Here is a 12,126-nt window from a genome sequence, read left to right as displayed (position 1 = left end):
CCATGAAGTCGACTACTTCAGCAAAGATTATTGATGCTCTCCAGAATGTGTTCACTACTTTTGGATTGCCAGAGCAGATTGTGTCTGACAATGGCACACAGTTCACATCATGTGAATTTCAAACATTCCTGGTAAACAATGGGATCAAGCAGATTCTCATCTCACCTTACCACCCATCCTCAAATGGTGAAGCAGAGCACTTTGTCCATACATTCAAAACGGCCATATTGAAGGGGAGGACTGGAAGTTGAAGCTGAAGAGCTTTTTGATGTAACACTCCACATGCAACAACAGGAGTATCTCCTGCTGAGCTGATGTTTGGAAGACGAGTGCATACCAGAATGGATTTACTGTGTCCGGGTTTGAAAGGAAAGATGGATTCAAGGCAACTTGATCAGAAAAGGTCACATGACACAAGTAAACCAGCTCATGAGTTTAATCTGGATCAGTCTGTTTAGGTTCAAAATTACTATGGGACACCAAAGTGGCTCCTGGCAAGAATCATCATGCATCCAAGACGAGTGACCTATGATGTTGAACCTTCCTGTGGAATCTAACCAGGTTAGAGAAGTCAAATCCAAGGAACCAAATTTCCAGGGATCTCCAGTCACAGTGGAAGATTTTTGGGAAACATCTGCTGCAGTTGGTGAAACCAGACTTATTTCAACTGACAAACCTGTAGCTGCAACTGTTGAACCTGAACAGAAACAAGTGGAACAGCAGATCCTCCTATTTCTAAACAAACAAACTGAGATACCTAAGCCAACATTCCTCTCTAGACCAAAGCGAATCTGCCAACTGTCTGACTGATTTGTTCCTGGCTAAAGGGGGAGGAGATGTGATGTTTGTGTTTAATGTTAAATGCTTTTTTTGTGAAAGGACATTTTAGTTAAAAAGAATTGTTATATAAAACCTGCCAGCAGGATGTGCTAAGTCCTGGATGTATTGGTGTAAAATAAGGAATAAAGAAATCTTCTGTTTTTTTATACAGGAAGCTGGGGTTCAGAAGCAGATAGGGCAGATGTGTGTGTGTGTGTGTGTGTTCTTAATTGTTAAGAAGTGAAGAAACATTTCAATACCCGTTATTTTATATTGTGTCTCTGCATTCTTCCTACCAAAATGAAACATTTCATGCTTCTCTGCATTAAATTTCATCCGCCACTTGTCTGCCCATTTCGTGAACCCGTCTATGTCTACACTATCCTCCTCATGGTTTGCAATACTTCTAAGTTTCATATCATTCGCAAATTTTTAAATTGTGCCCTGTACACCAATAATATCTCAGCCATAATGTATATTAGGAAGAACAGGGGTACCAACACCGATTCCTGGGGAACTCCACTAAAAAACTTCCTCCAGTCTGAAAAACAGCCGTTCATCACTACTTTGTTTTCTGTCACTCTGCCAATTTTGTATCCATGTTGCTACTGTCCCCTTTATTCCATAAACTCTAACTTTGCTCACAAGTCTGTTGTGCGGCACTTTATCAAATGTCTTTTACAAGTCCATGTACCCAGAATCAACATTACCCTTAATAACCCTCACTGTTCTCTCATCAAAAAACTAAAGCAAGTTAGTTAAACACAATTTGCCCTTAGCACATCAATGCTGGCTTTCCTTAATTAATCCGCATTTCCCCAGGTTCATTCATTTTGTCCTGAATTATCGCTTCGAAAAGATTCCCCACCACTGAGGTTAAACTGACTGACCTGTGGCTGCTGAGCTTATCTTTACACCCTATTTTTGACCAAGAGTGTAACATTTGTATATTACCTGTTGTCACATCTCTGGATTTAAAAAAATAATATTTTCCCAAGGAAATTATCTAAAAATTAGTTCCTTTTATTTATTCATGGGATGTGGGTGTCGCTAGCTAGGCCAGCATTTATTGCCCATCCCTAATTGCCCTTGTAAAGGTGGTGGTGGTAAAATAACCGCTGCAGTTATTTTAAAAGGTACACCCCTATAAAGCAAGCTTTAACTTAAGTTTACAGGACAGCAGGGCTGGCAGAGGCGTGTTTTAACTATTAGTTGAGCCACCTGAACCTGGGGATAATGAAAGGTAACTTGACAGTTTAGAGACAATTCAAACCAAACTTCACTCATCTGTGTTTGGTCCTCTGGTGGAAATTAAGAAATCACGTTTGTATAGCACCTCTGACAATCTCCAGATGTCCCAAAGCAATCTACAGCCAATTAAGTATTTTTAAAATGTAGTCACTGTTGTAATGTTGGAAACACGACAGCCAATTTGTTCATAACAAATTCCCACAAAGTGCTCCGGAGACAAAACAATTTGCTTTAGTGACATTGGTTGAACAAATATTAACCAGGACACTAGGGAGGATTTTCTTTTTTTAAAAAAATTCCATGGGATCTTTCACATCCATCTGGGGAGCAGACGAGGCCTCGGTTTGATTCTCATCCAAAAGTAGACAACTCTGACAGTGCAGCACCCCCTCAGTATTGCACTGGAGTGTCAACCTAGATTTTGTGTTGAAGTGTCGAGAGTGTCATCTGAACCCACAATCTCTGACTCAGATGAGCTACCACTGAGCCTGTGCTGACTACATGGAGACTGAAGGGAGGTACACGTGAAAGATACAAGTTCAGATCACAAGGAACTGTTATTGTTACATTTTCTATATTACACAGTTACTACAGCACATACATCATCAGCTGCAAAGCACTTTGAGATACCAAAGGTGCTCTATGAATGTAAATTCATTCTTTCTTTACATCCCTAGGTTGTGCTATTGTGCAAGTAGTGCAGTGCATCAACTCCCACAAATGTTCAGATCATGGGAGTGACTGATCCTAAGGAGGTATTTACAACAGAGCAGAATTGCCCACCTTTTCCTCCTCAATTATATTATAGCACAAGGAAAGGAATGATTTTATTTTACAGTGCCAATCTACACACTTGCTAATCTGAGGAAGGAAAGGCAGACAGGAACACTGCGTTATAAAATTATGATGTGTAACTAAGAAAAACCAGAACCCCTTTCCTAAGAGTTTGCCTCAAGTTTGCGTAGATAGGAAAATTCATTCAATGAATTGCTTACCTGATATGAACCATGTGGTGGGACATAGTAAATTTCACCAGGTGTAAGCCCATATTTGTCTTGGTATATTAGGTCCTTATTGTATATAATAGATAGAAGAGACAAAAGCAAACGCCTGTCTTTGTCATCTGTAACTCTACCTCCATAGTTACATTCACCTTTAGGAATTAAGAAATACATAAATTTTGATGAAATCTGTAGGATGACAATAACATCACCAATCTTATTGTTTAAAATAAACTTTCAACCAGTTAAGATGCTTTAATTAATATCAGTGAAGGAACTGAATTATCAATTGTAATCATGTACCTGTTAAGTATGTTAGAGCTTCTAATGGTACCTCTTCATATTCATTCAGAAACATTTGGATCTGTCTCATGCTTATTCGCAGATCAGACTCATTAAATTCATAAGGGATATTCCAACCTGTTAAAAAGTTGTATTGCAAAGCAATAAAATATCTATAGTGGTAAAGATTGAATTCATATTACACCCTAAAGATTTAAATGCTTAAAACCAATAAATATTAATTTCTTTACATCTGGTTTGAACATTACATAAATAATTGACAATATACAGTTTAGATACTAGAATATGTTAATTTATCTATCTTGGGGAAATATATATTTGGCATAAATATTTTAAAATTATTAACTACATTATCCTGTGAAGATATCTTTAATGATCTATTTCTGTAATATTGGAGGCTCACCTAAAGGACCAAAGTTCCTCCTCTCCTGCACTAGAGCATGAAAAAAGCAAAGCCCAAATAGAAGTTTTTCCCAGATTTCAGGTTTATCACAACTATTGAAGAAGGTAGTATCTGAGATTGGATCGTTTAGATATGAACGTAGCATATTTGCCCTGAGGCCCTTTGGAGGCTCATTTGTCATCTTTACACCATTTTGAAGAATACTGACAGGAAACTTGTCTGAAGGGTAACTGGTCAGCCACAATCTGAAAAGATACGCCTTTTTAATTGGCACATGACACAAGTATCATAAAATATTTTGAAATAATTCACACAACAAAGAGAGGACAATCTGCATCTTTAGAATATATATCTCTACGGCATTCCAAAAAGCATAAAATCACAAGCTAAAGTTTATATCACTGCAATTAATAATGGACACAGAGCAGAGTAGGCCATTCAGCCCTTCAAGCTTGTTCCCACCATTCAAGTAGATTATGCCTGATCTGTGGCCAATGGAATTATACTCAGGACATTTTAAGGCATGTTCTTAAATCAATTATGCTAACTAGATAAATTATATGTAACACTACAGAAGTGTTTCCTCAGATCTGGAAGATCAGGCAAACAGATGGTTAATGAAGTCATAAAATGATAAACCTGTGATCAGCCTGAACAATAGAACTTTCAACAACTTGAAACAGATTGCTTCTATTTACCCTGTTCCAGCATTCATAGTTTTCAACGCTACTAACTAGCATAATGAGCTGTATGTAGTCTGCAATGTTCAAATAAAAGGTCTAATTTTCAACTCCTCGCATTTGTACTTCCTCAAATGAATGCAAGTTCTTTCTTTGCTATTTATTTTTTTTAAAACGCACTGTTGTCCTACAGTCCTGAATCTCAATTTCACCTTCCACCTCACCTCTGCTAGCTCACTCCTCATTTTTCTAAAATCTAATCCAGTTGGCCAAGAATTGTGGCAGAAGGTAAAAACCAATGCAATAAATCTTTTAGGCACCGGATTAGCGCCACGCTTTACAGGAAAAAGTGTGTTTACATTTATGAAAGTAATAACCAATATTAAATTATGAATATTCAACGGAATTAGAAAAATTTGGACCTGAAGTTCTTCTTGGTGTTTTCTGGTATAATCACCTCCTCACAGATTTTCTCCAAAGTAGGCATCCAGCTAGTTGCAAGATGGCAGTTCTGCAATACGACCCAGGATCCACTTTGAATAGCACCGTCTATCATTTGTGCGGCAATAGGTCCCTGGCCCTGACCAAGTGATATTGTTTGAGTGTTTTCTCCACCCATGCCAACATCTTCTGCAAACTTAAGCAAGCCTGTGAGCATGGAATAAAACATTCATGAACATAACACAGCTAGAAACTGTACTCTGCCACAAACATTTCACAATGTTTGAAAATTGGTAAGATTTTTCACTACTTTTTCCCAACTGTACAGCACATAAGCGGATGACACCAAACATGAACAGTATAAGTAAATGGGATGAATTTCCATGGAGATCCCCCCCATTTGCATAGCTTTCGTGGAAGAGTCGTGGAAATCTCAAAAAACTGGGTAAGAACTTTATATTGTTTGGAGTTTCCGTGGCATTTTGACCGTGAGTATAGCAGAAAAACAGTAGAAGCCCTGAGGAAATTCATCCCCAAAATAATCAGAAGTGGAAGTTATCATTCAAACCAAAACACCAGAAAGGAATGAAAGTCCTTCTTAAAAGCAGGGGAAACTTAAAAATGAATACACAACATGCTGCTACATCAAGCATTTATACCATTTGTTCCAAACAATTTTTGCATTAGTATAAAATTACAGTTTGCTATTTACATTGTTCAATATTACATACCAGTATAAAGAAAACATAATGTTGGATTAAGACTAAAATATTTCTTCTTTTAATTTGATTTCATTTTTTATCCAAAAGTGTAACAGTTAATGGATTAATGATTCAACTAATCAGTTTACCTGCCATGGGATCAGCTCCAGGGGAAAGAATAAATATCAAAGGTGCACAGCAATGGGAATCATTGTAACTACCGCCAAGATCAAACGTTGGAGGTTCAACAAATATCTTTCCCATTGTATTAGTAATGAATTGCTGCACTGCTGGAATAATTTTGTCTGGTCTAAAGCATCTGATAACAACCAAGTGATCCATTCCTTTTAAGGAACTCCATTCATCTGGAAGTGCTTCTTCATGAGGTTTTGCAGAATCATAAATGTTTTTCCACTTTTCTATATTGTCAATCACATGATCCATAAAACCATACAGGTTTGTCAGATTAGATGCTCGGACAATCTCTGACCAGCATTTGTCTGATAGCCATTCAGGAGCTGGATTGGGATATGGATTGTCAAGAGCCACACCACCACTTAGCAGAAAACGCCATAGCTCTTCATCGATTTCTCCTTTACCTTTCAATATCCCCACATTAAGAAGCAGTGAAAAAAGTAGTTTGTCCTTTTCAAACAGAGAACGACAAACATTGTTATAGATGCTCAATGTGAAGTGTTCCATTATGGCTAAAATTCTTTTACCAACATTTTCACTCTTCTTACTGTTTGCAATTGACTGCACATACAAGTTAATGAACCAAATGAGTGAGTACTGATACATCGGTTCAATGTGAGCCAAGTCAGAGATGCAGAAGAAGATAATAGATGAGTGTACTGCAACAGGCTTATAACCCATTCGTGTGATATCTATTTCTTTCTCTGTTGCAGTTGCAATTTGTTGCTTTTGAGATATTTCCTCTGAAAGCAGTTTAGAAGAAGATAGCACTTTAATGGCAGTTTCATCTTCTAAGATATTTCCCTGTGATGAAGACAAGACTTCAAGAATTTTGTCCTCTATCTCCTTAAGTTGCTTTTTGTTCTGTGCACTCTCCAGGATCAACATGTTCTTCTTTTCTTCCAACTCAGGCTTTTCTTTGGCAGCTACAATTCCCAGCAATTGGTCTTCAAGGCCCAGTGGTGTAATCATGAAGTTTAAAAGACAAACTTTTACTGCTACTTCTGGGAGGTAGTGTGGGTTTCTTAAACGAGTGGTAATGTAGAATTTGAAGTCATGTGAATACTCAATTACGTTTTCCCCTAACTTCATGACCTCTACTCCCTGTTGTTTATATGTTTGCTTCAGCAGTACTGATTCAAGCATGGGATCTAGCTCTTCACCAATATTTTCTAATAAGAGTGGGGTGCCAAACTGGATGGAATTTTCTAACGTCCTTACATAATTTGTGTCTGATAACTTTGTTACTCCAAGTCTGTTGGCTTTCTCCATATTTTTGACCCATTTGTTTGCTTGACCTTGAGGATCAATCATTAAGGGCCACCTTCTCGAGTTTGATGTAATTATCCCATTGTCAATAGAAAAAGCATCAACTGGCAGCCCGGCAATTTGCCAAGCGCGGATTTTTACAGGATCTCCTAATATGGCATTCAGGGAAAAGACATCTGAACATGGGATTAACTTCTCTTTACATAAGATGTGCCACTCACTTTGGCATTCATAACGATAATCAACTGTGAAAGCCCCTAAATAGGCTACGGTGCCTGATGACAGAAGCACATCACCAGTTAGATCTTTGTACTTTATTCCTAAAAGTCGAGCAGCTTCAGTCCACCTGTCCTTCTCTCCACCAAGTCCACCTATCAGTTTTTCAGCACGTACAAGTTTCTGTGAGCAGAGTTCTATGTTGTCTTCTAAATCCTTCTTCCTGTTATTCATAATTTCAAAGTCATCATTCAATGCTTGCAGTTTGTCCTCCAAAGCTTTTAACTCTGCACGTTTAACATTCAGCATCTCCATCTGGACAGCAAATTCCTCTTCGGCTATCCTCAGCCGCTCACGTTTTGGACCAACCACCTTTATGACGCGTTCATACACTTCCATGGCTCTAACCCATTTACACAAACCTTCACAGGCAGATGATACATTTTTAATAACAGCCGGCTGAAAGTCTGGATGGTCTATAAACCTCTCTCTGATTCTTTTCATGATAGCAGGTGGAATGTTGTCCTTGTCAAACGCCTTCAGGCTTTCAAGGAATTTAAGGTCGCCAAGAAGTTTCTTAGATGGGCCCCAATAATCCTCAATCATTTTACCTGTGTGAAAATTAAGAAAAAAATACTAAATACTAATACTAAAAATCATTCTTTTAAATACTTTTGGTCTTCATCTGTTGCAATAATTTCAGCTTGTTTCAACCCAAGAGATCATTTATATACAATAATCAAAATCTTAATCTGTATTTATGCAAATAAATATATTACTATTACAAGTTGTCAGAGAAATATGTCTTGAGGGAAATGCTTTTAGAATCACCTATATTGCAAACTCTTTTTAGACAGATGTGTATTTGCCACTCCAATCGATGAGCGAAAAGTTGAATAATGGGAAGACAATGATGAAGCAGAAACACTGTCACTCGCCTTCACACTCGCAGCCACCACCTCAGATATTGACACTGTTCATAACTTACAGGATAAAATAGAAGCATAATCCACATGTGGTGAGCCATTCGTAAACAGCTTTGAGGCATCCAGTGTTCATGAAAGGCACTATATAAATGCAAGTCTTTTTTTTTTCTCCCAATATAGAGTCATAGAGGTCTACAGCACAGAAAAGGGCCCTTCAGCCCATCGAGTCCGCACTGGTCAAACAAGTACCTAACTATTCTAATCCCATTTTCCAGCACTAGGCCCATAGCCTTGTATGCCATGGCATCGCAAGTGCACATCCAATACTTAAATGTTATGAGGGTATCTGCCTCTACCACCCTTTCAGGCAGTGAGTTCCAGATTCTCACCACCCTCTGGGTGAAAAAATTCTTCCTCACATCCCCTCTAAACCTCCTGCCCCTCACCTTAAATCTATGCCCCCTGGTTATTGATTCCTCCACCAAGGGGAAACGTTACTTCCTGTCTACCCTATCTATGGCCCTCATAATTTTATACACCTCAATCATGTCCCCCCTCAATCTCCTCTGCTCCAGGGAAAATAACCCCAGTCTATCCAATCTCTCCTCATAACTAAAACTCTCCAGCCCAGACAACATCCTGGTAAATCTCCTCTGCACTCTCTCTAATGCAATCACATCCTTTCTATAATGCGGATTCCAGAACTGCACGCAATACGCCCGGCAATTTGCCAAGCGCGGATTTTTACAGGATCTCCTAATATGCCATTCAGGGAAAAGACATCTGAACATGGGATTAACTTCTCTTTACATAAGATGTGCCACTCACATCTGGCCTAACCAGCGTTTTAATCAGTGCCACCATAACCTCCCTGCTCTTATATTCTATGCCTCGGCTAATAAAGGCAAGTATCCCATATGTCTTCTTAGCTACCTTATCTACTTGTCCCGCTACCTTAAGGGACCGGTGGACATGCACATCAAGGTCCCTCTGATCCTCGGTACTTCCCAGGGTCCTACCATTCATCGTGTATTCCTGTGCCTTGTTTGTCCTGCCCAAGTGCATCACCTCACACTTATCCGGATTAAATTCCATTTGCCACTGATCAGCCCATCTGACCAGCCCATCTAAATCCTCCTATAATCTAAGGCTGTCCTCCTCACTATTTACCACCCCACCAATTTTCGTGTCATCTGCGAACTTACTGATCAACCCTCCTACATTCAAGTCTAAATTGTTTATATATACCACAAACAGCAAGGGACCCAACACCAAGCCCTGTGGAACCCCACTGGACACAGGCATCCAGTCACAAAAACACCCCTCTGCTTCCTGCCATTCAGCCAATTCTGGATCTAATTTGTCAAATTGCCTTGGATCCCATGGGCTCTTGCCTTCATTATCTGTCTCCCATGCGGGACCTTATCAAAAGCCTTGCTGAAGTCCAAGTAGACTACATCAAATGCATTGCCCTCATTTACACACCTGGTCGCCTCTTCAAAAAATTCAATCAAATTGATGACTGTCCTTGATTAATCCCTGCCTCTCCAAGTGTAGATTAATTCTGTCCCTCAGAATTGCTTCCAATAGTTTCTCCACCACCAAGGTTAGACTAACTGGCCTGTAGTTCCCTGGTTTATTCCTTCCTCCCTTCTTGAACAACAGTACCACATTGGCTGTCCTCCAGTCCTCTGGCACCTCACCTGTGGCCAGAAAGGTATTGAAAATTATTGTCAGCGCCCCTGCTATCTCCTCCCTTGCCTCGCTCAACGGCCTGGAATACATTTCATCTGGGCCTGGATATTTATCTACTTTTAAGCCTGCCAGGCCACCTAGAGCCTCCTCCCTTTCTATGCTAATTTCTTTACTTATGTCACAGTCTTTCTGGCTGCTTGCCATACCCACATCATCCCTCTCACTTGTGAATACCGACACAAAGTATTCATTTAGAACCCTACCTACGTCTTCTGGCTTGACACACAAATTACCACTCTGGTCCTTAAAGGGCCCTACTCTTTCCCTAGTTATCCTCTTACTCTTAATGTACTTGTAAAATAACTTTGGATTTTTCCTTTATTTTACCTGCCAATGTTTTTTCATGCCCCCTTTTTGCTCTCCTAATTTCCTTTTTAAGATCCCCCCTACACATTCTATAATCCTCTAGAGCTTCCGCTGTTTTGAGCCCTCGGTATCTGCCATAAGCTTCCCTTTTTCTCTTTATCCAATCCTGTATATCCCTCAATATCCAGGGTTTCCCTGGATTTGTTGGTCCCACCCTTTGTCTTTACTGTAATATGTTGGCCCTGTTTCCTTCTTGTTACTGTTTTCAAATCCATCCATGACCTCAACCCCACTATCTATGTCATCTCCTCTAGCTCCAGAGCCATCAAATATTTGCACTCTTCTAATTCTGGCCTCTTGAGCATCCCCGATTTCAGCTGGTTTACCATTAGTCTATCTATTGTACCTTCAGCTGCCTAGGCCTCAAGTTCTGGAATTCCCTCCTGAATCTTTTCATCTCTCTACCTCTCTTTCCTCCTTTAGGGCTCCTCAGTTTCCTACAATACAACAGTGACTACACTATAGCCAGTGAAGCTCTTTTGAAAAGTGCTTTGGGACATCCTACGGTCATGGAAGGTACCATATAAATGTAAGTCTTTCTTTTTCTTTACAACCTACCTCTTTGACCAAGCTTTTGGACATCTGCCCCAATATAGTTGTGTCAAATGCTAGAACTTCATTTTTTATTATTCATTTACAGGATGTGAGCATTGCTGGCTAAGCCAGCATTTATTGCCCATCCCTAATTGCCGTTGAGAAGGTGGTGGAGAGCTGCATTCTTGAACCGCTGCAGTCCATGTGGTGTAGGTACACCCACCGTGCTGTTAGGGAGGGAGTTCCAGGATTTTGACCCAGCATCGGTGAAGGAACAACAATATATTTCCAAGTCAGGATGGTGAGTGGCTTGAAGAGGAACTTCCAGCTGGTGGTGTTCCCAAGTATCTGCTGCCCTTGTCCTTCTAGATGGTAGCAGTTGTGGGTTTGGAAGGTGCTGTTGAAGGAGCCTCGGTGAGTTTCTGCAGTGCATTTTGTAGATGCTGCCACTGTTTGTCGGTGGTGGAGGGAGTGAATGTTTGTGGAAGGGGTGCCAATCAAGCAGTCTGCTTTGTCCTGGATGGTGTCAAGCTTCTGAGCTTGGCTATCACTACTGTAGATAAAGTTTTTGCTGTCTAGTTTTATGATCTGGCTCAGTGGTTTCAAATCAGATCTTTCAGGACATCCATTCCTCAGGTTTCCCTGGCTCCAACTATTGTTACATTAATGTAAAACAGTTATGATGAGAGACTTAAATTAATGTCATGATTAAGTAAATCCCATACCTGATCCAGTTGGATCTGGTTTTCGTTCTGGCTTTATCCCTTTTATTACGCAGATACTTTCCATCACCAGCTTTATGGGGCCCGGTGGATTTTGCATAGTCTTTACAACTGCGATATCAGCAGGCTTCAAAGTATCGAGAGCAGATACAGCAGCCTCTAGTGCTGGCATGGCTTCTGCAAGATCTCCCTCACATTCATCCTGCAAAAACATTCCAAAGAAATAAAGTAAAACATTATATTCAGCTGAAGAATATGTTTCTGCTGATGTGTAAAATATCTTATATTGCAGAAAAAAAGACGAGCTTCACTACAACAAACACAGGAGCACCAGCAAATACTTCTCATCAGCTGTTCCTTTCTTAGAATGTAATTTCAATCCCCAATTTGCTTCCTCCACCACAATAATATGTTGATCCCTTTTAATTAAGTCTGGAAAATATTTAACTAATGTCACTAAACAAAGTAAAATTATCAGTGGTTCCTTAGTTCAAACAATTCACCATTTTATTATAATAACTGATCGATTAAGTTAATGGAGTAC

General features: G+C 39.7%; 1 protein-coding gene across 1 annotated transcript in view; it reads right to left on the bottom strand.

The window, feature by feature from the left end:
* Positions 1-12,126, bottom strand: part of dnah3 (dynein axonemal heavy chain 3) — a 161,850-nt gene that overhangs the window by 9,480 nt on the left and 140,244 nt on the right. The window contains exons 50-55 of the mRNA XM_078557671.1: positions 11,586-11,784; positions 5,749-7,890; positions 4,880-5,105; positions 3,778-4,022; positions 3,375-3,491; positions 3,066-3,223 (exon numbers count right to left, since the gene is read on the bottom strand). Coding sequence (XP_078413797.1) covers positions 3,066-3,223; positions 3,375-3,491; positions 3,778-4,022; positions 4,880-5,105; positions 5,749-7,890; positions 11,586-11,784 — 3,087 coding nt within the window. The remainder of the gene's footprint in view (positions 1-3,065; positions 3,224-3,374; positions 3,492-3,777; positions 4,023-4,879; positions 5,106-5,748; positions 7,891-11,585; positions 11,785-12,126) is intronic.

The sequence above is a fragment of the Cetorhinus maximus genome, chromosome 15 (genome assembly GCF_964194155.1).
Source record: "Cetorhinus maximus chromosome 15, sCetMax3.hap1.1, whole genome shotgun sequence".
NCBI lineage: Eukaryota > Metazoa > Chordata > Chondrichthyes > Lamniformes > Cetorhinidae > Cetorhinus > Cetorhinus maximus.
The sequence above is the reverse complement of the archived record's forward strand: the minus strand, read 5'-3'. Positions and strand labels throughout refer to the sequence as shown.